Here is a 23,736-nt window from a genome sequence, read left to right as displayed (position 1 = left end):
ACAAGAGTGGGACAATTCGGCGAATGGCAGGTGGACTCACCGGCTTATCCCTAGCGTGTCAGCGTGGGTGAATAGGAAGCATGGGGAGGTGAACTTCCATCTGACGCAGTTCCTGTCCGGCCATGGCTGCTTCAGGAATTACCTGCACCGGTTTGGGCATGCTCTTTCGCCCTTTTGCCCGGAGTGTGTGAACGTGGAGGAGACACCGGAACATGTCGTTTTCGAATGCCCCAGGTTCGAAGAAATTCGCGTCTTGCTGGGCGGAGTGACAGTCGACAACATTGTCGAAGAGATGTGTCGCGATGAAAACACGTGGAACGCTGTCGACAGAGCAGTGACGAGGGTGCTGTCCGCGCTGCAGAGGAAGTGGCGCGAAGACCAGAGAGCGGCGGAACGCGATCCGGGTAGGCATGATCCACCGCCGGGGACATGACTGAGTCGTCCGTAACGTGGCACCGGTTTTTGGTCGTCGGAGCGCCGCTGAACCGGAAGTCCATCACCAACCGGAATCGCCGGACCGACTTCGGCACCTTACTGGTCGGGATAGAAACATCGGTATCGGGAGAACTTCCACCGCCGGGGTTTTTCTCCGTCGGAGTAGGCTAGGGCCACCGCCGGGGACTAGACCGAGTCTATCGCGAAGAAGCACCGGAATTTGGTCGTCGGGGCGCCTGTGAACCGGAAGCCAGTCTCCAACCGGAATCGCAGGAGAGACCTCGGCACCTGTCTGGGAAGAAACGGTTTCGGAAGATGTTCCACTGCCGGGGAACTCTTTGTCGGCGTAGGGTAGATCCACCGTCGGGGACTACACGAGTCGTGCGCGAAAAGCTGGAGTGATGAAACGGCACCGTTCCTCGGAGAAACTTAGTATGATCCGAAGTACTTGCTGGTGATATTAGAATAACAAATTTGGTGTATGTTTGTGCTAACTGTGTCGCTGAATGGCGATAGGTTAGGTACGAACACGAGAACGACTAGAATAACAAATTTTAATTTTAGAATAACAAATTTGGTGTATGTTTGTACTAACTGTGTCGCTGAATGGCGATAGGTTAGGTACGAAAACGAGAACGACTAGAATAACAAATTTAGAAGCGACAAAAAGTGCATGAGCACAGTAGCAGAAGGGCGCATGAGCGCATTGCCCCCCCTGAAGCAGTCGCATATCAGTGGTACCAGGGGGATCGAGGCGTCAAGGTGTAGCAGAGTTTTTCCAATCGGTTTTCTCTGCTGGGGAGAAAAAAAACACACACACACACACACACACACACACACACACACACACACACACACACACACACACACACACACACACACACACACACACACACACACACACACACACACACACACACACACACACACACACACACACACACACACACACACACAAAACAACAGCGATATGGACAGTGGGAAAATACCCCTTGCAAGAAGTGGTGTATACCGCAGATGAAGGCTTCGTGATCGCCAAAATTAATAGCGTTTTCAGCTGTAGCTGCTATGCACCTCCAAGATGGACAATAGAGCAGTTTAACCAGATGCTGGACAAGCTAACTGAAGAGCTAACGGATCGTAGACCTGCTGTTATAGCCGGTGACTTCAATGCTTGGGCGATCGAATGGGGCAGCCGCCTTACAAGTCCAAGAGGGAGCAACCTCCTAGAGGCGCTTGCCAAGTTGATCGTCGATCTTGCCAACGAAGGTACTATCAGCACCTACCGTAGGGAAGGTCAAGAATCCATAATAGACGTTACTTTCTGCAGCCCTGGACTGATCAGAAATTGGAGAGTGCACGAGGGATATACCCACAGCGACCATCAAGCAATCCGATATCGCATTGGGCGCGATCCACAGGTGGTATCAGGCGGAGCGCAGGTAAATGAGCGGAGGTGGAAAATCGCGAATTTTAACAAAGACGTGTTCGCGGAAGCGCTGCGGCTGGAAGCTGTAGTTAACCCCAGCGTGGACGAGCTGATTGCGCTACTATCACGCGCGTGCGATGCAGCTATGCCGAGAGAGGGCAAGCCAAGACACAGTCGGCCCCCAGCTTATTGTTGGAACTCGAAGATCGCCGACCTACGAGCGAACTGTCACCGAGCTCGGAGAAGAATGCAGAGAGCCCGCAACGACGCTGAAAGAGCAGTTCGCAGGCCAGCTTATACGGCAGCTAGAGCTGCACTTAACAGAGAAATCAAGCTCAGCAAAAAGGCATGTCTAGAAGAGCTTTGTCGGAACGCAAATTCTAATCCGTGGGGAGACGCCTACAGAGTAGCCATGGCGAAAATAAGGGGACCAGCTGTACCACCGGAAAGGTGTCCGGAGAAGATGAAAGCCATCGTAGACGCGCTATTTCCGCAGCACGTACTGACGGGTTGGCCACCCACACCGTACGGTGCTCAGGAGGATCAGGAAGCGGAAGCTCGAATAACCAACGAGGAGCTGATAACAATAGCAAAAGCTCTTAAAACAAAGAAGGCTCCGGGACCAGACGGTATCCCGAACGTAGCGGTGCGAACAGCAATCCTAACGAACCCGGAACTATTTAGGATTACGTTTCAAAGGTGTATCAATGATGGCAACTTCCCCGACATATGGAAGCGCCAAAATCTTGTGCTACTGCCGAAACCAGGGAAGCCTCCTGGAGATCCTTCAGCATACAGGCCAATCTGCCTGTTGGATACTGTCGGCAAAGTGCTGGAAAGAGTGATCCTCAACAGGCTCACAAAATACACGGAAGGAGAGCACGGCCTGTCCGATATGCAGTTTGGCTTCCGGAGGGGTAGATCCACTGTCGATGCCATCCGAACGGTCGTGGAAGCAATGCAGACGGCGCAAAATCAAAAGAGAAGAGGTAATCGCTACTGCGGAGTGATCGCGCTGGACGTGAAAAATGCGTTCAACAGTGCTAGTTGGGTTGCAATCGCCAATGCGCTGCACAAACTGAGAGTTCCCGAGTACCTCTGTAGCATTATGAGCAGCTATTTTCAGAATCGGACATTGATCCACGATACTGACAACGGGAGAAGAAGTAAAACCATAACAGCGGGAGTTCCCCAGGGATCCATTCTCGGTCCGACCCTCTGGAATGCTATGTATGACGAAGTACTGAAGCTGCGCCTCCCCAGGGGCGTGAAGATTATCGGTTTCGCGGACGACGTCGCGCTCCTAGTGATCCGTGAATCATTGGAGGAAGTAGAAGTGCTCGCCACGGAGGCGATAGATGTTGTCGAAAACTGGATGCGGGGGAAAAAGCTGGCCCTAGCTCATCACAAGACCGAGATGGTTTTGATAAGCAACCGAAAGGCGGTACAACAGGCGAGAATTTCGGTCGGAGAGTGCATCATCGAATCGAAGCGGAATGTGAGACACCTGGGAGTTATGTTAGACGATAGGCTAAACTTTAATAGTCACGTCGACTACGCGTGTGAAAGGGCTGCAAAGGTGATTTCGGCACTATCTCGGATCATGCCCAACAACTCAGCGATCAGCAGTAGCAAGAAGCGACTACTGGCAAGTGTGTCCACATCGGTGCTCCGATACGCAGCGCCTGTGTGGGTGACGGCACTACAGACAAGGAGGAACAGATCTCGGCTGAACAGTACGTTCAGGTTGATGGCCATGCGAGTATGCAGTGCGTACCGTACAATTTCGTCAGAAGCAGTCTACGTGATAGCCGAAACTATTCCCATAGATCTTCTACTCGAGGAAGAAAACGAGTGCTATAGAGATAGAGGCATATCAGGAGTCCGAAGAAGAGCCCGAGCTGACACCGTAAGAAAATGGCAACAGCAGTGGGATAACGCTAAAAACGGTAGATGGACCCATCGGCTCATTCCGAACGTTTCAACCTGGTTGGATAGGAAACACGGGGAGGTCAACTTTCACCTGACACAGTTCTTGTCAGGCCACGGATGTTTCCGGAAGTACCTGCATCGATTCGGGCACGCAGAGTCCCCACTTTGCCCAGCATGCCCGAGTAATGAGGAGACACCAGAGCACGTGCTTTTCCACTGTCCCAGATTCAGGGCAGCACGAGACGGGATGTTAGCGGAGAGTATCACAAGCCTTAGCCCCGACAACATTGTAGAACGAATGTGTCGGGAAGAAAGCACCTGGAATGCGGTGAACAGGGCTGTGGGACAGATCCTGTCGTCACTGCAGCGGAAATGGCGTGAAGACCAAAGGGCATCGGATCGCGATCGGAGTAGGCTAGATCCACCGTCGGGGACTAGTCCGAGTAGTCGTAACGCTCTGGTCTTGGGTCGTCGGGGCGCCGGTGAACCGGAAGCCACCCTCCAACCGGAATCATCGAACCGACCTCGGCACCTGACTGGTCGCCCAAGTAACACAACTTGTTACATAATAGTTTAAAATTCACTTTTAATACTTATTCTGAAGTATTTTTCTTGTTATATTTACTTGATACCAAACACCTATATACTCAAAACAGCGCAAAAAATGGCGGCTTATAAAACATCTTACAAGTTATATAAGATGTATTATAATACACTTATATTACAACTGCAGTACATTCAATTCAAGGCTTGTATAATTGTTGCTTATAATTGAGTTATTCGTCAACACAGAAAACTTGAAAAAATCGTTTATAAACCAATATTTTTTATTGGTTTTTAATGTGCTGCCTCCAGGTGAAATAGCTTGCAGAATACATTTATACTACATACCATATTCATATGTTCAGACTAGGCTGATTCTATGTGATATAACTTATCATCAAATAAGTTAATCAAAGTAATCAAAACAAAGCGTAGAAGCTGACAGAATGGAAAACAAAAAAAATCAAAACTAAGTGTGTTTATAAATATATTTATTTTTTAGCCAGAAAAATAATTTGTATGTTATGCATGCAACTCAAGATGCAATGGTTTTTTATATATTATTCAGATATCAAATTCTGAAATGAGGTTCACTCAGTAGTAGTAGTAAAGTTTTACATGCGGTTCAAGATTTATTGTGAAACCTTTATTTTTACTCGCCAATAAATCAAGCGCCACTGAGTTAAGTTGGAAATGTAATACGAATCAAACAAAATACTGCTTTGGGATATAGATTTAAAATCCACTAGAGAAAAGCAATATGGCCGATTTCTCGAAAAAGTTACAGTACAGTTCAAAATGTTACAAACAAATTCATTTGCTATTTTTTTGGTTTACAATAATTATTACTGGTAATATCTTAAATGTGATGTATAGATCAGAATGTAGGAGTAGTCTCATTTTGAGGAATCGGAAAATAAATAAAATCAGAGTACCCATTAGTTTTAAATTTGTATTTACATAAAACATATGTATTCATGTGTGTGGTCGGTACTGTAAGCTGAAAGAATCTAATTATTTCAACAAGCTTTGATGTGAAATTAAGTTGAGATAACGTTCAAATTACGTTATGACAGCAATGCAATATTAAAATATGAATATGTTTTTAACCTTCACATACCCGCACCACGACATTTCATTTTCAAAATGCTGGCATTTCGTCAATTTTCAGCCGATTTTTTTGAAGTCGCCCTCAATCGATCATAATTTGGTGCTAGTCTATTATACTCAAGTGGCCATGCAATATCCGGAACCATTCCGGAGATATTCCGGATTGTACTGGGGTCAGGGGGGTGCCAAAATGGCAAAAAGTGATTATTTCGTGGGTTATTGTATTTGAATCATCAATTTTCAGCGTAATTTTTGATGCGAGCAATGAAACACAACTGCAATAACCAGATTTGTATAAGTTGACCGATCCGGACCACCGTGACAGGTTCCGCGGGGGCCTCATCGGGGACACTTTTGGTTTTCAACCAAAACATGTCATGTGACGTATCAAACTTCATGATTTCGAGAGAATGAGTCAGAAAAGTTACACTGAAGTATGTATCAACTGATATGGCCGCTCCGGAACACCTGAAACAGGTTCCGCGGGGGCCTCATTGGGGACACTTCTGTTTTTCAACCAAAACAAGTCGTGCGACGTATCAAATTTCCTGATTTCGGGAGAATGAGACAGAAAAGCTAGACTGAAGTATGTATCAACTGATATGGCCGCTCCGGAACACCTGGAACAGGTTCCGCGGGGGCCTCATTGGGGACACTTCTGTTTTTCAACCAAAACAAGTCGTGCGACGTATCAAACTTCCTGATTTCGAGAGAATGAGACAGAAAAGGTAGACTGAAGTATGTATCAACTGATATGGCCGCTCCTTAACACCTGGAACAGGTTCCGCGGGGGCCTCATTGGGGACACTTATGTTTTTCAGCCAAAACAAGTCGTACGACGTATCAAACTTCATGATTGCGAGAGAATGAGACAGAAAAGGTAGACTGAAGTATGTATCAACTGATATGGCTGCTCCGGAACAACTGGAGCAGGTTCCGCGGGGGCCTCATTAGGGACACTTCTGGTTTTCAACCAAACCATGTCGTGCGACGTATCAAACCTCATGTTTTCAAATGTATAAGCCAGAAATGATAGATTTAAGCCTGTATCACCTAATATGACCACCCGGAACATCTTGCACAGGTTCTGCGGGGGCCTCATTGGGGACACTTATGTTTTTCAGCCAAAACAAGTCGTACGACGTATCAAACTTCATGATTTCGAGAGAATGAGTCAGAAAAGTTACACTGAAGTATGTATCAACTGATATGGCCGCTCCGGAACACCTGGAACAGGTTCCGCGGGGGCCTCATTGGGGACACTTCTGGTTTTCAACCAAACCATGTCGTGCGACGTATCAAACCTCATGTTTTCAAATGTATAAGCCAGAAATGATAGATTTAAGCCTGTATCACCTAATATGACCACCCGGAACATCTTGCACAGGTTCTGCGGGGGCCACATTGGAGACACTTCTTGTTTTTAATCAAAACATGTCGTGCGCCGTACCAAACTTCATGATTTAGAATGAATGAGCCAAAAATGATAGACTTAAGTCTGTGTCAACTAATATGGCCACCTCGGCATATCTAGCACAGGTTCCGCGGTGGCGTCATTGATGACACTTCTGGTTTACAATCAAAACCTGCCGTGATACATATCAAACTTCATGATTTCGAATGAATAAGCCAGAAATAAGATATAACTAGGTAGACTCGACTCGGTATCGACTTTAAAGGGCGCTCTAGAAAACTTCCCAAAGATTCCTTTTAAATTTAGATTAAGCAATCCACAAAACGTACACAAGCTGTATATTTTCTGAAAAATCGGCATATGTTTGAAAAAATAAAAGGTTAGATGATTATTTCCAAAAATACTTTTTATACTTATTCATAATATGTTTTTTACTTCTTCTATATCTAAATAACAACACACAACAGATAACAATCAAAGTAGCCATCTTTAGGCTTTTGATTTGCAATTTGTGCAAACAACAGTTTCGAAGACTTTACTACCTTTGTAGCAATGTAATCGCTTTGTTCCGAAATAGAATAAATATGGGTGTATAGGATTACAAATAGCTCCATGACTGTATTCAATTTCAATTGCAAAATTTTATATCCTCCTGTTATTTGTTCCTACCTTGGTAGCAGCATGCAAGTTTAAAATTAAAATAAAAAATAATATACAGCAGATAAATGACATATAAAATACTACAATATACTTGTTGTTCAATCCCAATTCGTTGCCAACACAATCTGCACGAGATTATTCTTCAATATTCCTAAAATATTTTCTTTCTACCGTAATGTCATTGCACAATTATTGTCCCCTCTATCAAATTATTAGTTAGTTAGTTCACTACGCTATTGAAATGGAAATGACCCATTATTGAGGGTGACCATAATCGTGGTATGACTGTACGTTTCTTACAACTTTATGCATATTTGTTTCGCTATAGGGGAAGGCGTGGTTCATCTCTTGCTGACGATCATCGTTCGTATTACGCGTAACGTGGACATTCCACATGCGTACAGGATTTCTTGAAGCATGACCTAGGAAGACAAGAGGTCTTCTCATCATTTTGTACCTTCCACTCCGTCAAAGTGTTTTATTCATTCGAAATCATGAAGTTTGATACGACGCATGGTATGTTTTGGTTGAAAACCAGAAGTGTCCCCAATGAGGCCCCCGTGGAACCTGTTCTAGGTGTTCCAGATTGGCCAGATCAGTTGATACATACTTCAGTCTTCTTTTTCTCTCTCATTCTCTCGAAATCAGGAAGTTTGATACGTCGCACGACTTGTTTTGGCTGAAAAACAGAAGTGGTCCCAAAGAGGCCCCCTGGAACCAGTTCCAGGTGTTCCGGAGTGGCCATATGAGTTGATACATACTTCAGTTTATCTTTTCTATCTCATTCTCCCGAAATCATGAAGTTTGATACGTCGCACGACTTGTTTTGGTTGAAAAAAAACAGAAGTGTCCCCAATGACGCCCCCGCGGAATCTGTTCCAGGTGTTCCGGAGCGGCCATATCAGTTGATACATACTTCAGTGTACTTTTTCTGTCTCATTCTCTCGAAATCTGGAAGTTTGATACGTCGCACGACTTGTTTTGGTTGAAAAAAAAACAGAAGTGTCCCCAATGACGCCCCCGCGGAATCTGTTCCAGGTGTTCCGGATCGGCCATATCAGTTGATACATACTTCAGTCTACCTTTTCTGTCTTATTCTCCCGAAATCATGAAGTTTGATACGTCGCACGACTTGTTTTGGTTGAAAAAACAGAAGTGTCCCCAATGACGCCCCGCGAAACCTGTTCCAGGTGTTCCGGAGCGGCCATATCAGTTGATACATACTTCAGTGTACTTTTTCTGTCTCATTCTCTCGAAATCATGGAGTTTGATACGTCGCATGACATGTTTTGGTTGAAAAACAGAAGTGTCCCCAATGAGGCCCCCGCGGAACCTGTTCCAGGTGTTCCGGAGCGGCCATATCAGTTGATACATACTTCAGTGTACCTTTTCTGTCTCATTCTCTCGAAATCATGGAGTTTGATACGTCGCACGACTTGTTTTGGTTGAAAAAACAGAAGTGTCCCCAATGAGGCCCCCGCGGAACCTGTTCCAGGTGTTCCGGAGCGGCCATATCAGTTGATACATACTTCAGTGTACCTTTTCTGTCTCATTCTGTCGAAATCATGGAGTTTGATACGTCGCATGACATGTTTTGGTTGAAAACCAAAAGTGTCCCCAATGAGGCCCCCGCGGAACCTGTCACGGTGGTCCGGATCGGTCAACTTATACAAATCTGGTTATTGCAGTTGTGTTTCATTGCTCGCAACAAAAGTTACGCTGAAAATTGATGATTCGAATACAATAACCCACGAAATAATCACTTTTTGCCATTTTAGCACCCCCCCTGACCCCAGTACAATCCGGAATATCTCCGGAATGGTTCCAGATATTGCATGGCCACTTGAGTATAATAGACTAGCACCAAATTATGATCGATTGAGGGCGACTTCAAAAAAATCGGCTGAAAATTGACGAAATGCCAGCATTTTGAAAATGAGATGTCGAGGTGCGGGTATGTGAAGGTTAATGAACGTTTATAATATGTTTCCATAACATTTCTTCAACATAAGCAAATTGCATGTCTTTATTATGTATTGCAACAAGTATTTCAACACTTAAAGAACTCAATTATAACTTAAATTTTTAATCAGATCAGATCTGCCAAATGTCAAAATATTGTTTTTATCAATCGCAATGTTTACTTTGTTCATGGTGGAAACCGTCGTCGGCCTTTTTTTTAGTTTCCTCGGTTAGTCGAATGTCCTTTGCAAGACTATCGACGTTTTGCCCGGTGAACGCCTTTGGAAAATCCGCGAGTGCTCCTACGAATAAAAACTTTGTGTTGATGCACCCATCAGCACAAAGTCGCTTTGAATGGCGAATGAACACTTCGGATGTATCAGCATTCCAAAGCAGAACTATTCAATGGCGGATGATTCTGTGCAAGTATCCTAACAGCGGCTATTAACACCAGTTCCAAAAAACGCCGGTATGTAAAAAAAAAGTCACACCAGGATGCAAACGAATCCACGCTCAGCGTAGACCTACATACTGCGCGGTGTAACTTTGTTTGCAGTTCTATTTGAAGGAATAACTTTTGCCTCCTATAAGTGCTTGAAAATCGTGTTGAAGTTTCAAGTATTGAAGTGTTTAAAATTTAAAACAAATATTCTATTGTAGTATGTAAATCTCAGGTTGATTATGGTGGATTACCGATGGGGCTTAAACTGCGGCAGTTCTGACCTTTCGGGTAGAGCAGAAAGATGAGCGGACTTTATTTGGTGATGGTGAATATTATACAAATAACGCAAAAATTTGCAAACGCGGTAATGTTGGGTCTTGATGCTCAATGTTATTTACTTGTATAATATACGTATTTCATACATGATGAATCTGAAATACAAAAACAAAATATTTGTTTTTATTTGTAATATGCCAAGTGTTTTCAAAAACACTTATAAGACGTTTATAATACATCTTTTAAAAAATTGATCTGGTAAGATGTTTTGTGTGTTACTTGGGCGGGATCAAACCACCGTGTTCGGGAGAACTTCCATCGCCGGGGAACTCTCCGTCGGAGTAGGCTAGCTCCACCGCCGGGGACTAGGACGAGTATGTCGCGAGAAGCACCAGTGAATGGTCGTCGGGGCGCCTGTGAACCGGAAGTCACCCTCCAACCGGAATCGCAGGACCGACCTCGGCACCGATCTGGGAAGTATCGGTTCGGAAGATCTTCCATCGCCGGGGAACTCTTCGTCGGAGTAGGATAGATTCACCGCCGGGGACTATCTGAGTAATCAGCGCCCGTGGAAAACCACTGGTTCGGGTCGTCGGAGCGCCAGCGTACCGGAAGCCATCCTCCAACCGGAATCGCCGGACCGACTTCGACACCCTGCCAATCAACATCGAAGGAATACGCAACGCGAACAACGGTTTTGGGAGATATTCTACCGCCGGAGAACTCTCCGTCGGAGTAAGCTAGCTCCACCGCCGGGGACTACGCTGAGTCGCAAGAAACTACGTCGAATCAACCGGGTTCGAGTCGTCGGGGCGCCAGCGAACCGAAAGCCACCCTCCAACCGGAATCGCCGGATCGACCTCGGCACTCAACCGGTTCGCCCAGGAAAAGGTCAACGAACGCAGCGAGAAAGCCACCCGTAGTAGAATAGCCACCCTCATACTGGCATTGCCGAACTGACCTCGGCATTCCACTGGTCAACTTGGAGAGCAGCAGCAGTATGTCAAAGCTCACGAGAGCGCAGCAGTTAAAGCTACGTGATTAAGATAAAGCTCATGAGAGTGCAGCAGTTATGTTGGAGATAAAGTCAGCGATCTAGCGTGACTAGCTATGCCTGATAACAAGTGAAGTGCATGAGCACAGCCCCCCCGAAGTAGTCGCTTCTAGTGGAATCCGGGGGAAGCAGGCACTGTAGACCTTGGTGGAGGTTAGAGGCGTAGGGTTCAGAGTTCTCTTCTCTGTTCTGAGTCCCTCACGAACTGGCACGCGATGGACGAAATCGGTAGCACTGGTCATGCTTATCGAACGCGTGTCGGGAAGGCGGAAAGGCTTTACCACCAAGTAAAAAAAAAAAAAAAAAAACACACACACACAAAGTATCTTCTTTTTCACCTCTATTAGACTCTCATTGAATCAATGCCAATGTTTCGCAAATCCTATCTATGTAGCGGTAGTGAGCAAATCGTACGCTCATAGGATTTGATTATTTGAACTATACTGCAAATTTTTATTGTTGGTATTCAGAAAACTTTGCTGATTTTTTTGTGTGATGATTGCATTCAGAAATAAGAATTTACTGTTTTCAACTTGCTGAACCATCCAGCAATTTTGACAGTTGGTCATCAACGTTGTGCTGAAATTCAGCAAAAATGTTGCTGAAATTCAGCAATTTATTTTTCTGATTTTTTTTTGCGCTGCGCATTTCAAAAAAAAATGGTGTGTAGGTGATAACAGGAGGATTGATATGAGAAGTGAGTTGAGTGGGATGTCTGTTTGTCTGGGTTGTGAACTTGTATTACTGACTCTTTTCTTTCTAGACATGGCAAGAGGTATCGTCATTGTTATTTCCGCTGTGTGAGAAGAGTATATGATGAATAGAAAGTAGCCTTTACTTAGCGAAATGTGTGCAGCAACATTGCCTAGTCAACTTGCATTTCTATACAATTGTACACATGCTTTGTATAAAAAACTATTTAAATAAGGCAGCATCCATTTATTACGTAACGCTAAAATCGAGATTTCTCGACTCCCCCTCCCCCCACCGTAACGCTTTTTTTGTATGAAAATCCTAAAAATTTTGTATGGGCCGTAACGCTCTGCCGTACTCCCCCCCTCCCCCTAGAGCGTTACGTAATTTGTGGACGTCGCCTAAACATATGTTGACCTTTATTTCATATCATAGAGCACTATACTGCAAATTTTGTTTGCTGGTATTCAGCAAACTTTGCTGATTTTTTTGTGCTGATTTCATTCAGCAATACGAATTTACTGAATATCAGCAATTATTTCTCAACTTGCAGTTGATCAGCAACGCTGTGCTGAAATTAAGCAAAAAATTCGCTGAAATTCATCAATTTATTTTGCTGATTTGTTTTTGTGCTGAAAGCGTTTCAAAAAATTTTGTGTGTAAATCTATATTCTATCTATATCTATCTTGATTCCTACTTATTTAATATAAGCTATTCATTAATTTAATTTAACATAAGGTTATTTTCATACTTAAATCTACTGTTATACAAAAATAATGCAGGTTATGTAAGTTTTGATCCCAAAAACAGATCCAGCGTACAAAAATTATCTAGAGATGTAAATTTCAACGCTTTTGAAGAAAGTTTCAGGTTCTGTCCGGCATTTGTATTATGTCCATGTATGTATATATGTCCACATCCGGCAGGACACCCGGAATTGGTTCCGTTCAACTACCAGTTCAGATATGGTCTGAGACTATTTTCCTGCTTACTGTTCATAAGGTTACACTTGTTTGCAAAAAAAAACCAAAGTCATGAACTTTTATCAACGACCAAAATGTTTGATTCATAATTATGCTCTGATATCACGATTGTGCTTCAAAAGATTTTAAGTAGAACAGTTTTTGAGTTTTTCCTGAAAATCGAGCCCTCCAGTAATTCCTTCACAAATTCCTCCAAGAATTTCTCCATGAATTCTACCAGGAAATCCTCCAAAAATAACTTTTGAGATAACTCCAGGGATTCCTCCTTGAATTATTCCAGGTATTCATCCAGTGACTCCTTCAAAAACTCCTTCACGGCTTACTGCAGGTATTCCTCCAGAAATTCCTAATGAAATTTCTTCAGGAATTCTCCCAGGAAATCCTCCAGGAATTCTTAAAGGACTCTCTCCAGGTATTTCTTCAAAAATTCCTCCAGGGATTATTTTAAGAGTTCCTCCGAGGATTACACCACGGATTCTTCCAGGAAGAAATTCCTGAAAGAAACTCTGAAGGAATTCCTGGGAGGAATTCTTAGAGAAATTCCTGGATGACATCCTACCTAGAGGAATTACTCGAGTGATTCCTGGAGGAATTCTTGGAGTAAATTCTAACGGAGTTTCTGGAGCTATTCCTGAGAAAAAAATATGAAACGCTTCCCAGAGGAATCCTTGAAGTAACTCTTATGTGGCCAGCAGGGTACCCGGGTACCTTTATCGATTGCAAATCTCGATATTTTTATGATTATTGAGAGTAGAAAGTTGAAACTGTGCCAGATCTTAGAACCCGTGAATATATATCTATTAATGGGGTTGACCGAATTCCCAAGTGACGAGAGGCAGGGGGGGAGGTTTCTGATTTTTTTTATTACGTGGAATGCCAGCAGGGTACCCGGGTACCCACGATACTGAAATAAACATATTTCCGTCAATTTTTCACCGATTTTAAATTTTTTTTCTCGTTTTACTCAGAAACTCATTATCAATCTATAAAATATGTGGTTGTGCCGATCAGATGAGTGTAGTTTTCGGAAAATTCGGATTTGCGGAAGCATGTCATTGTACCATATTGAATACCACGTTGTTGAGCCTAGGATACCGTAAGTGCATGAGCACAGCCCCCCCGAAGTAGTCGCTTCTAGTGGAATCCGGGGGAAGCAGGCACTGTAGACCTTGGTGGAGGTTAGAGGCGTAGGGTTCAGAGTTCTCTTCTCTGTTCTGAGTCCCTCACGAACTGGCACGCGATGGACGAAATCGGTAGCACTGGTCATGCTTATCGAACGCGTGTCGGGAAGGCGGAAAGGCTTTACCACCAAGTAAAAAAAAAAAAAAAAAAAACACACACACACAAAGTATCTTCTTTTTCACCTCTATTAGACTCTCATTGAATCAATGCCAATGTTTCGCAAATCCTATCTATGTAGCGGTAGTGAGCAAATCGTACGCTCATAGGATTTGATTATTTGAACTATACTGCAAATTTTTATTGTTGGTATTCAGAAAACTTTGCTGATTTTTTTGTGTGATGATTGCATTCAGAAATAAGAATTTACTGTTTTCAACTTGCTGAACCATCCAGCAATTTTGACAGTTGGTCATCAACGTTGTGCTGAAATTCAGCAAAAATGTTGCTGAAATTCAGCAATTTATTTTTCTGATTTTTTTTTGCGCTGCGCATTTCAAAAAAAAATGGTGTGTAGGTGATAACAGGAGGATTGATATGAGAAGTGAGTTGAGTGGGATGTCTGTTTGTCTGGGTTGTGAACTTGTATTACTGACTCTTTTCTTTCTAGACATGGCAAGAGGTATCGTCATTGTTATTTCCGCTGTGTGAGAAGAGTATATGATGAATAGAAAGTAGCCTTTACTTAGCGAAATGTGTGCAGCAACATTGCCTAGTCAACTTGCATTTCTATACAATTGTACACATGCTTTGTATAAAAAACTATTTAAATAAGGCAGCATCCATTTATTACGTAACGCTAAAATCGAGATTTCTCGACTCCCCCTCCCCCCACCGTAACGCTTTTTTTGTATGAAAATCCTAAAAATTTTGTATGGGCCGTAACGCTCTGCCGTACTCCCCCCCTCCCCCTAGAGCGTTACGTAATTTGTGGACGTCGCCTAAACATATGTTGACCTTTATTTCATATCATAGAGCACTATACTGCAAATTTTGTTTGCTGGTATTCAGCAAACTTTGCTGATTTTTTTGTGCTGATTTCATTCAGCAATACGAATTTACTGAATATCAGCAATTATTTCTCAACTTGCAGTTGATCAGCAACGCTGTGCTGAAATTAAGCAAAAAATTCGCTGAAATTCATCAATTTATTTTGCTGATTTGTTTTTGTGCTGAAAGCGTTTCAAAAAATTTTGTGTGTAAATCTATATTCTATCTATATCTATCTTGATTCCTACTTATTTAATATAAGCTATTCATTAATTTAATTTAACATAAGGTTATTTTCATACTTAAATCTACTGTTATACAAAAATAATGCAGGTTATGTAAGTTTTGATCCCAAAAACAGATCCAGCGTACAAAAATTATCTAGAGATGTAAATTTCAACGCTTTTGAAGAAAGTTTCAGGTTCTGTCCGGCATTTGTATTATGTCCATGTATGTATATATGTCCACATCCGGCAGGACACCCGGAATTGGTTCCGTTCAACTACCAGTTCAGATATGGTCTGAGACTATTTTCCTGCTTACTGTTCATAAGGTTACACTTGTTTGCAAAAAAAAACCAAAGTCATGAACTTTTATCAACGACCAAAATGTTTGATTCATAATTATGCTCTGATATCACGATTGTGCTTCAAAAGATTTTAAGTAGAACAGTTTTTGAGTTTTTCCTGAAAATCGAGCCCTCCAGTAATTCCTTCACAAATTCCTCCAAGAATTTCTCCATGAATTCTACCAGGAAATCCTCCAAAAATAACTTTTGAGATAACTCCAGGGATTCCTCCTTGAATTATTCCAGGTATTCATCCAGTGACTCCTTCAAAAACTCCTTCACGGCTTACTGCAGGTATTCCTCCAGAAATTCCTAATGAAATTTCTTCAGGAATTCTCCCAGGAAATCCTCCAGGAATTCTTAAAGGACTCTCTCCAGGTATTTCTTCAAAAATTCCTCCAGGGATTATTTTAAGAGTTCCTCCGAGGATTACACCACGGATTCTTCCAGGAAGAAATTCCTGAAAGAAACTCTGAAGGAATTCCTGGGAGGAATTCTTAGAGAAATTCCTGGATGACATCCTACCTAGAGGAATTACTGGAGTGATTCCTGGAGGAATTCTTGGAGTAAATTCTAACGGAGTTTCTGGAGCTATTCCTGAGAAAAAAATATGAAACGCTTCCCAGAGGAATCCTTGAAGTAACTCTTATGTGGCCAGCAGGGTACCCGGGTACCTTTATCGATTGCAAATCTCGATATTTTTATGATTATTGAGAGTAGAAAGTTGAAACTGTGCCAGATCTTAGAACCCGTGAATATATATCTATTAATGGGGTTGACCGAATTCCCAAGTGACGAGAGGCAGGGGGGGAGGTTTCTGATTTTTTTTATTACGTGGAATGCCAGCAGGGTACCCGGGTACCCACGATACTGAAATAAACATATTTCCGTCAATTTTTCACCGATTTTAAATTTTTTTTCTCGTTTTACTCAGAAACTCATTATCAATCTATAAAATATGTGGTTGTGCCGATCAGATGAGTGTAGTTTTCGGAAAATTCGGATTTGCGGAAGCATGTCATTGTACCATATTGAATACCACGTTGTTGAGCCTAGGATACCGTATAGTGGCCATTGCCAGCCATGGCCCCGCGGGAAGCCTGATCCGAAATCGCAGCTACAAAGTCAACACGTTTTATGATCCCAGGCTGGTCAGATACTATATGCTGAAGCAATTTTAGGATGATTGATACCGATATTACCGCTAACCTACCGAAAATTCCGAGCATTGTTTTGTATAAAAACATAAGCCCGGAAATCCGGATTTCCCGGCATCCACGGTGATCGGACCGGTCTTACCAAATATTATATCTATAGATAATGAGTTTGTGAGTTGAATGGGCCAAAAAAAATAAAATCGGTGGAAAATTGACGGAGATATGATCATTTCAGTTTCGTGGGTACCCGAGTACCCTGTCGGCATTCTACGGGTGTTTTTTTTTTTGCTGGCCACACTACGGTTAAGGAATTCCTATACTTAAAATAATTCCGGAAGGAATTCCTGAAAGATTAATCGAAAGAATTCTTGAAGGAAGTTCTAGAGACATTTCTTGAGGAAATCCTGGAGTAATTCCTAGAGTAGGTTCTGGAATAATTCTTGGAGTAACCCTTGAAGTAATTCATGGAGAAATTCTTAGAGTGTTTCCGAGAGCAATTTCTGGAAGCCTTCCTGGAAAAAAATTGAGGAATTTCTGAAATAAAACCATAGGAAATTTCGGGAAGAATTTCAAGACGAATTACTGGAGATATTCGTAAGCAATATCTGGAGGAGTTCCTCCGTGAAGGAATTCCTAAAAGATTGGAGCCACTTCTAAAGGAGCTCTTTAAGGAATTCGTGAAGAAATTCTTGAAGCATTTCGTTGAGGTACAGGGTGCGGTAGAAAAAAATGCGAAAAGTTCAAGGCACTATTACACGCTAAATATGGGATATATATGACTATTTTTTCATGACGGTGTATCAATGAATTTCTATATTCGAGCATCGAAAAATAAAAATGAACATATTTGATGTTTACCATGTGATAATGTAAGCCTAATAAGCGGGTATCAATGAACTGCGCGCCCTATAGTCATTAAACAAAATGACTATAACAGTAACAAAATTAGCTTAAATTTGATGAACAACCAGACCACACTGATCCAGAGCCATGTAGTTTCACATACTTGATGAAATAAGTACATGTATTTGATGATATAACTTTTGCCATATCACAGTTCCTCCAAGTTGTTCCTCTTGTGATCTTCACAGACCGTAGAGGGCATGCTTCTTCAAAAGCTTCCATGATGAAGGTCGTTGTAGTATCAACGGCATCATCTAAATCACTTGGAGTGTCAATGGATGGTGAGTATCCATGAAATTTGGCCGCAACCAAATCAGTAAAAAGATCCTAGTTTGTTGACCGGGGATTTCTGAAGCACAATGTTTACGAAGTAACATTTAAATGTTCAAAAAAGATGTTGCGATGGTCCGATAAAGATTCTTCATCTGACACATGCCAATTGGTCAGCTCGTGACTAATTCTACTAGAACAAAGTGTTATGTCTAACACTTCCTCTCTAGCAGATACCAAGGGCGGGGTTGACCCTGCCCGCCTTCCGAGGACAAAGGGAGTGGCGAGGACCACTCGGGAAACTGGCTAAGCGCCAGCATGCTACCGTGATGGACTCTCCAAAGCGAGTCATCGATGTTCGTTGCTGCAGGCTACGCAGCTAACCTTGTGGGTGCGATGTGCACCAGCCTCTCTCTGAAGCAATACCTTCTTGGTGGTTCCGGAGAGACATAGGGTTTGGCGACCATATGAATGGTTTAGTGGGTACGAGGAGAGAATAGTCCTGGATTTTACTTTTGTTGTAGAAGACGGCCTGTCAGACCTACACTACCCTAACCTTCTGTTAGGGTGTCTGTTGAGCAGATTATCCCCCTATGGTTTAGAAGGAAAAAAAAAGATACCATGAAGGTTGGGCGGTTGCCTATGTTAAGTAATGCAAGATTACCCAGCCAACACACGATCGTATATGATGTTGGATAGGATGCTAAAGTGGAGGCGATATACGCACACTTTACACGCGGTTAAATGGTAGCATGTACGCATATGGCCTCCACTTTAGCATCCTATTCTACATCATGTACGACTTTGTGTTAACTGGGTAAGTACTTCATCAAACTGGAGCCTCTCAAGTTAATGTCTGAGCTACCCCAGATGATATGGTGAACATTAGCATCACTGCCAACAATTAGCGGGAGGCCTTTTGAAGTACAGTATGCGATGACTTGTTTGAAACCATCCGTAGGGGATGGTTCATCATGTGGTAAATAAACCGAACAATAGACGTATTTCCTGTGTAGGTTTCCAACAGATACATCTATTGTGACAGCACATACATCTCTGGTGGTTAGTTCAGAAATGAGTGTAGCAACTATTGCGTTGTTGACAAGCACACAGGTTCGAGGCATGACACGCGAGTGCGCCATTTCATGTTTACTGAAAGTGGCAAACACCGGGTTCACAAGGTTTCCTAGATAGATATTCCACTTACGAAAGTAAGGTTCTTCGACCGCGGCCAATTGGGCTGTACCATTTTGCATAAGTCTGCAAAGATTGATCGTTGCTGTTCTTTTATGCTGAAGATTGATCAGAGCTATCCTAACCGTAGCCACTACCCAAACTTGGTAAGATTAAACTCTTCGCAATAACAGCACAACAAAGAACAGCAGCAATAAAACCAGATCGGTATCGATTGGAAAACGCCAAAGGCGAGGATACACAGAATACACTGTGTAAATCGCATAATGCGAAACCATATAGGTGAAAATTTAAACTAATTAAGAACATCTTTATAATCCCGCCCTTATTTAGCCTCTAGTGAGACTAAAGAAGGGCAGCCGATTGTCGGAGAAACACAAGGTCCACTGCACCATTGCTCCGGTTAGCGCAGTAAGGGCAACATACTGTGAAGAGCGCTCTGATACTCCACAGGCTCTGTTTGCGGTTAGGTTTTTATTAGACCCCCTACACGCTAAAACTACTCAGCACTAAAATGTGTAAGACCTACTCATAAGTGCATAATTTCCAGACCACACAAAAATGTGTAGCAGTTACACATTCTCGAAAAACAGCTCGTACACTCTTCTAGATGCGAAATGTTGATTTTTTTTGTTTTCCAAGGTCACTAGTAATCCTACCTAGATTGGCGTACAAAAATTTTTGCGTTTTTAACAATTTTGCGGACACTGGAGCTGATTTTGTAAATGTGCAAGGGTTACACATTTTTGGTGTAGTCTGGAAATTATGCACTTTAGTGCTGAGCGGCGTTAGCGTGTAGCGATTCATTCATAGGCACGGTAAGCATGAAGCATGCTTAGGGGTGGACTCTTACTACCGGAACAGGCGGTCCGTAGTTATTCTTAGCCATTTGAGACAATCGCTAGCGACGCTACACAGCCATCTATGCTTATCGAGAAAAAAAGTTAATATTGATGATCAACTTCATACGGGCTCGAACAGCCGTTGAAGGGTTATTGAATGATGAGTTTACATGTTTTACAGACAATTAGTCACATATTTCTGTTTTAAATTCAATATTTTCCGAAACTGCGTGTTGGGCGAACATCAAAGGCACTTCCATACTTTTGTTACCGTCAGTGATGCCACATACACAGATTTACCTAGAATTACACAGATTTTTTCCCGTTTTTGGCTACAGATATCTGTGTTCAACGATTTTTGCAATAAAAAATATTTTTTTAAATTTTTGAACAATAGGGGGATTCACTTAACAGCATAAACTGATTAAAATGATTAAACATCGCGATCACCAAGGCAATCCTTGATTTTCATTCGCAAAATCATGAAACATTTGAAATAAGCAGAAAATCATAGCTTACGCAGCAATTACATCTGTTTAGTGAGTGACACAATGACTTTCGTGAAGATTTTTCTTTCTGACTCTCATTTTAAGTCAACTGGTTTTTATTGTGACGATGGGCACAACTTCGGGTTTCATCTTTCGCTGACTGGGTCTTGTGCCGTGTCGAAGTCACAAATCAGCGAAAGCGAGCTTGATTCTGATCCCTTGGCTCACGACTCACAATGCTTTTTGCAAACTTATGTTGAACGGTCTGTCCAAAATACCTAATACCAAAACACCGTAACCACTTTCAAAAATCTATAGAAAAGGTAAATAGCCCATAATAGGTGTAAGAAAAGAGTGTGGTGTTTTTTAAATATTGGCGGACTCGGTACCGTCTACCCCCGTTGCATTGTTGCAGAATCGTCGAAATATAGATTTGTTTACATTTGTGACATACGGTGTTTTGTAAAGTTAGGCTTAATGATATTTAATGATACTCAACATATATATATCCCTTTCGGGACGAACCAGCACAATCGTGCTGTTTTTATGCATTAGTTTTACATATTTTTTCAACTGTTTTTTTCCGCAAAAATATTTCATGTAATTATTTTCTATGATCGTGTGATAACTTATACTTGCATTTCTGAGACTCAGCTTTGATTGGAATCTTTTTAAAAAAACGCCACAATTAGTTAAACAAAAAGTAAAGAATCACCCTAGAAGTTGAAAATTTTTTATCTGTCGTATTTTTACAAATATTTGTTTAAACCAGGTATGCACAGAAAAAAATCGATAGAAAAAGAGTAGTTCTGCAAAACGGCGAAGAAAAAGTGTTTGTTGAAAAGTACAAGATTTCAGGGTGGTCAAAGTGGGACCCCATGGCGGTCGAAGTTCCATCGGAAATTGCCTATTATTGGGTTAGTTTGTAAACATTTAGACGTATAATTTTAACTTAAGGAATACGATATCAGTTTGCACGAGTATTTCAAATAACTTTGAATACTTGGGTGACTAATATTACTCCATATTATCGAAATCATGAATAAGATTGGAACGAGGATTTACTGTTCTTATCCATTTCTTCTAATTCACTTCTATGATTTGAATACCTTGTCAAGATGACCTCATGTTCCTTGGTTAAAATTGCACGTCTTAATTTGTACAAACTAACACATTGTAGTGATTTAATAATTTCAATCAATCTTCTATATAACAAAACGCCTAAAAGTAGGCAAGTCAACAATTTCTTATATTACATCGACAATTGTGCTGGTCCAAATTTGACCCCAAAAAGTGCATGGGATAAAGTAGCCGAAGTGAAGAAAGTATTGTTCTAGAAGATGTTTAGTTTATAAGAGAAAAATTCAGATAATTAGTCTTGGTCCGTCTCGAAAGAGATATATGTGAAAAAGATGGATAAATAACACTAGTTTACAGCATTTTTGAACTCGGTAAGCTGATGATCATTTTTGGTGTAGAATCATGCCCTTAGTTCGAAAACGCGAAAGAAAAAAATTACAGTAGAGCGGAAATTTTTTCGACTTTCCATACAAGGTTGATGATTTGAAATCGATTTTTTTTTCTATTTTTAAGCAAAGTCGCTCACTTCAAACATCTCATTCTCCATAATCAATGCTCCGATTGAGCTGAATTTTTTACTATAACTCGCCTACATATGATATGTCAAATTAACGTCGAGAAATAATTTTTAAGTTGGTTTTTTCATATTGAGAAAAATACATTTCTTCAAAAATGTTTGGAATTTTTGCTAAAATTTAAGAAGATCGTCCCTAAAACTCGCCAATATCTTGAGTTTCATCAATCTGACGCAACCTGTATTCAGATGATCGAATGGTATTGTATTCAGCTTTTAATTTATGGAAAAAGATTTAAAATTGGTTGAACAAAAGGCAATATATTTGAATTTAAGTAAATTACATATTTTGAAAAGTTGCAAAACTCGATATTGAGCTAAAACTCAAAAACTGTTCTACTTAAAATTTTTTGAAGGTCGGTTTCGAAATCAGCACTTAATTGCGCTTCCAAAATTTTGGTCGTTGACAGAAGTTCACGACTTTCGTTTTATTTTGTAAACTTGTGTAATTAGTGAAATTCCGATTTTTTTTTACTGTGCTGACGGTGTGATTAGCCCTTCCGTTACCAACCCCCCCCTAACGAGAGTGCGAAAAAATACTCTTTTCGTAATAACTTTTTTGTTTTTCAATATTTTTCGACCAAATTTTGACACAATAAGCGGATATCCTTCTAATTTAAGGATTTGCTAGGGATTGTTGGAATGGTCACCTGGTTCCGGAGTTATTCCGGAATCAAAATGGGTCATTCGATTTGGCCATTTTGGAAAAAGGAAATTTCCAATATGAGAGCCGTTCAGTTTTCAGACCTTAGTGCACTAGAATGACAGAAAAAATTGTCTCGAAGTCCATCCCGATCACTACGTGCCTTGGAACCCGTTTTACGGATGTTCCGGGGAACCGGTTCCGGGGTCAATTTTTGAATATGATTCAATACCATCATGCGACACCTCAAACTTCGCGGTTTTTCAAGATGCATCATTCTGTGTTGTTCTGGCGTTGTCTGAAACACTGCTGGCCATTTTGGAATCGGTATTCGGATTTCCCGGGAATCGGTTCCGGTGGTTCCCAATTTTCGAAAATAAACAAACACCATCATGCGACATATCAAACTTCATGATTTTGAAAATTATGGCATTTTATCATAATGATTGGATACTTAGGATACATTTGGCCATTATGGAATCGGTATACAGATTTTCCGGAATCCAGTTCCGGGGCCAAGTTTTGAAAATGGTTCAATACCGTCATGCGGCATCTCAAACATCGTACTTTTAAAAATACATCATTCTGGGCTAATATTGCGTTATCTGAAATACTGTTGGCCATGTTAGAACCGGTATTCGGATTTCCCGGGAATCGGTTACAGTGGTTCCGGGGTGAATTTTTCGAAGATGAACACCAGGAATTTCTACGGAAGTTCTTCCAGGAATTCCTCTGGAAATTCATCTAGGAATTCCTCCGGAAATTATTCCAGGTATTCCACCAGGAATTCCTACGAAAGTTCCTCCAGGAATTCCTCTGGAAATTCCTCTAGGAATTCCTCCGGAAATTATTCCAGGAACTCCACCAGGAATTCCTACGGAAGTTCATCCAGGAATTCCTCTGGAAATTCCTAC

The 23,736-nt window shown here is 41.8% G+C and overlaps 1 protein-coding gene across 1 annotated transcript in view; it reads left to right on the top strand.

The window, feature by feature from the left end:
- Positions 1-1,541: 1,541 nt before the first annotated feature.
- The window catches only part of LOC134286561 (uncharacterized), a 42,725-nt gene continuing 20,530 nt past the window's right edge, over positions 1,542-23,736 (top strand). The window contains exon 1 of the mRNA XM_062848191.1: positions 1,542-2,510. Coding sequence (XP_062704175.1) covers positions 1,542-2,510 — 969 coding nt within the window. The remainder of the gene's footprint in view (positions 2,511-23,736) is intronic.

This window comes from Aedes albopictus, chromosome 2, assembly GCF_035046485.1.
Source record: "Aedes albopictus strain Foshan chromosome 2, AalbF5, whole genome shotgun sequence".
NCBI classification, from domain to species: Eukaryota; Metazoa; Arthropoda; class Insecta; order Diptera; family Culicidae; genus Aedes; species Aedes albopictus.
This window is presented reverse-complemented; position numbering and strand designations above follow the sequence as displayed.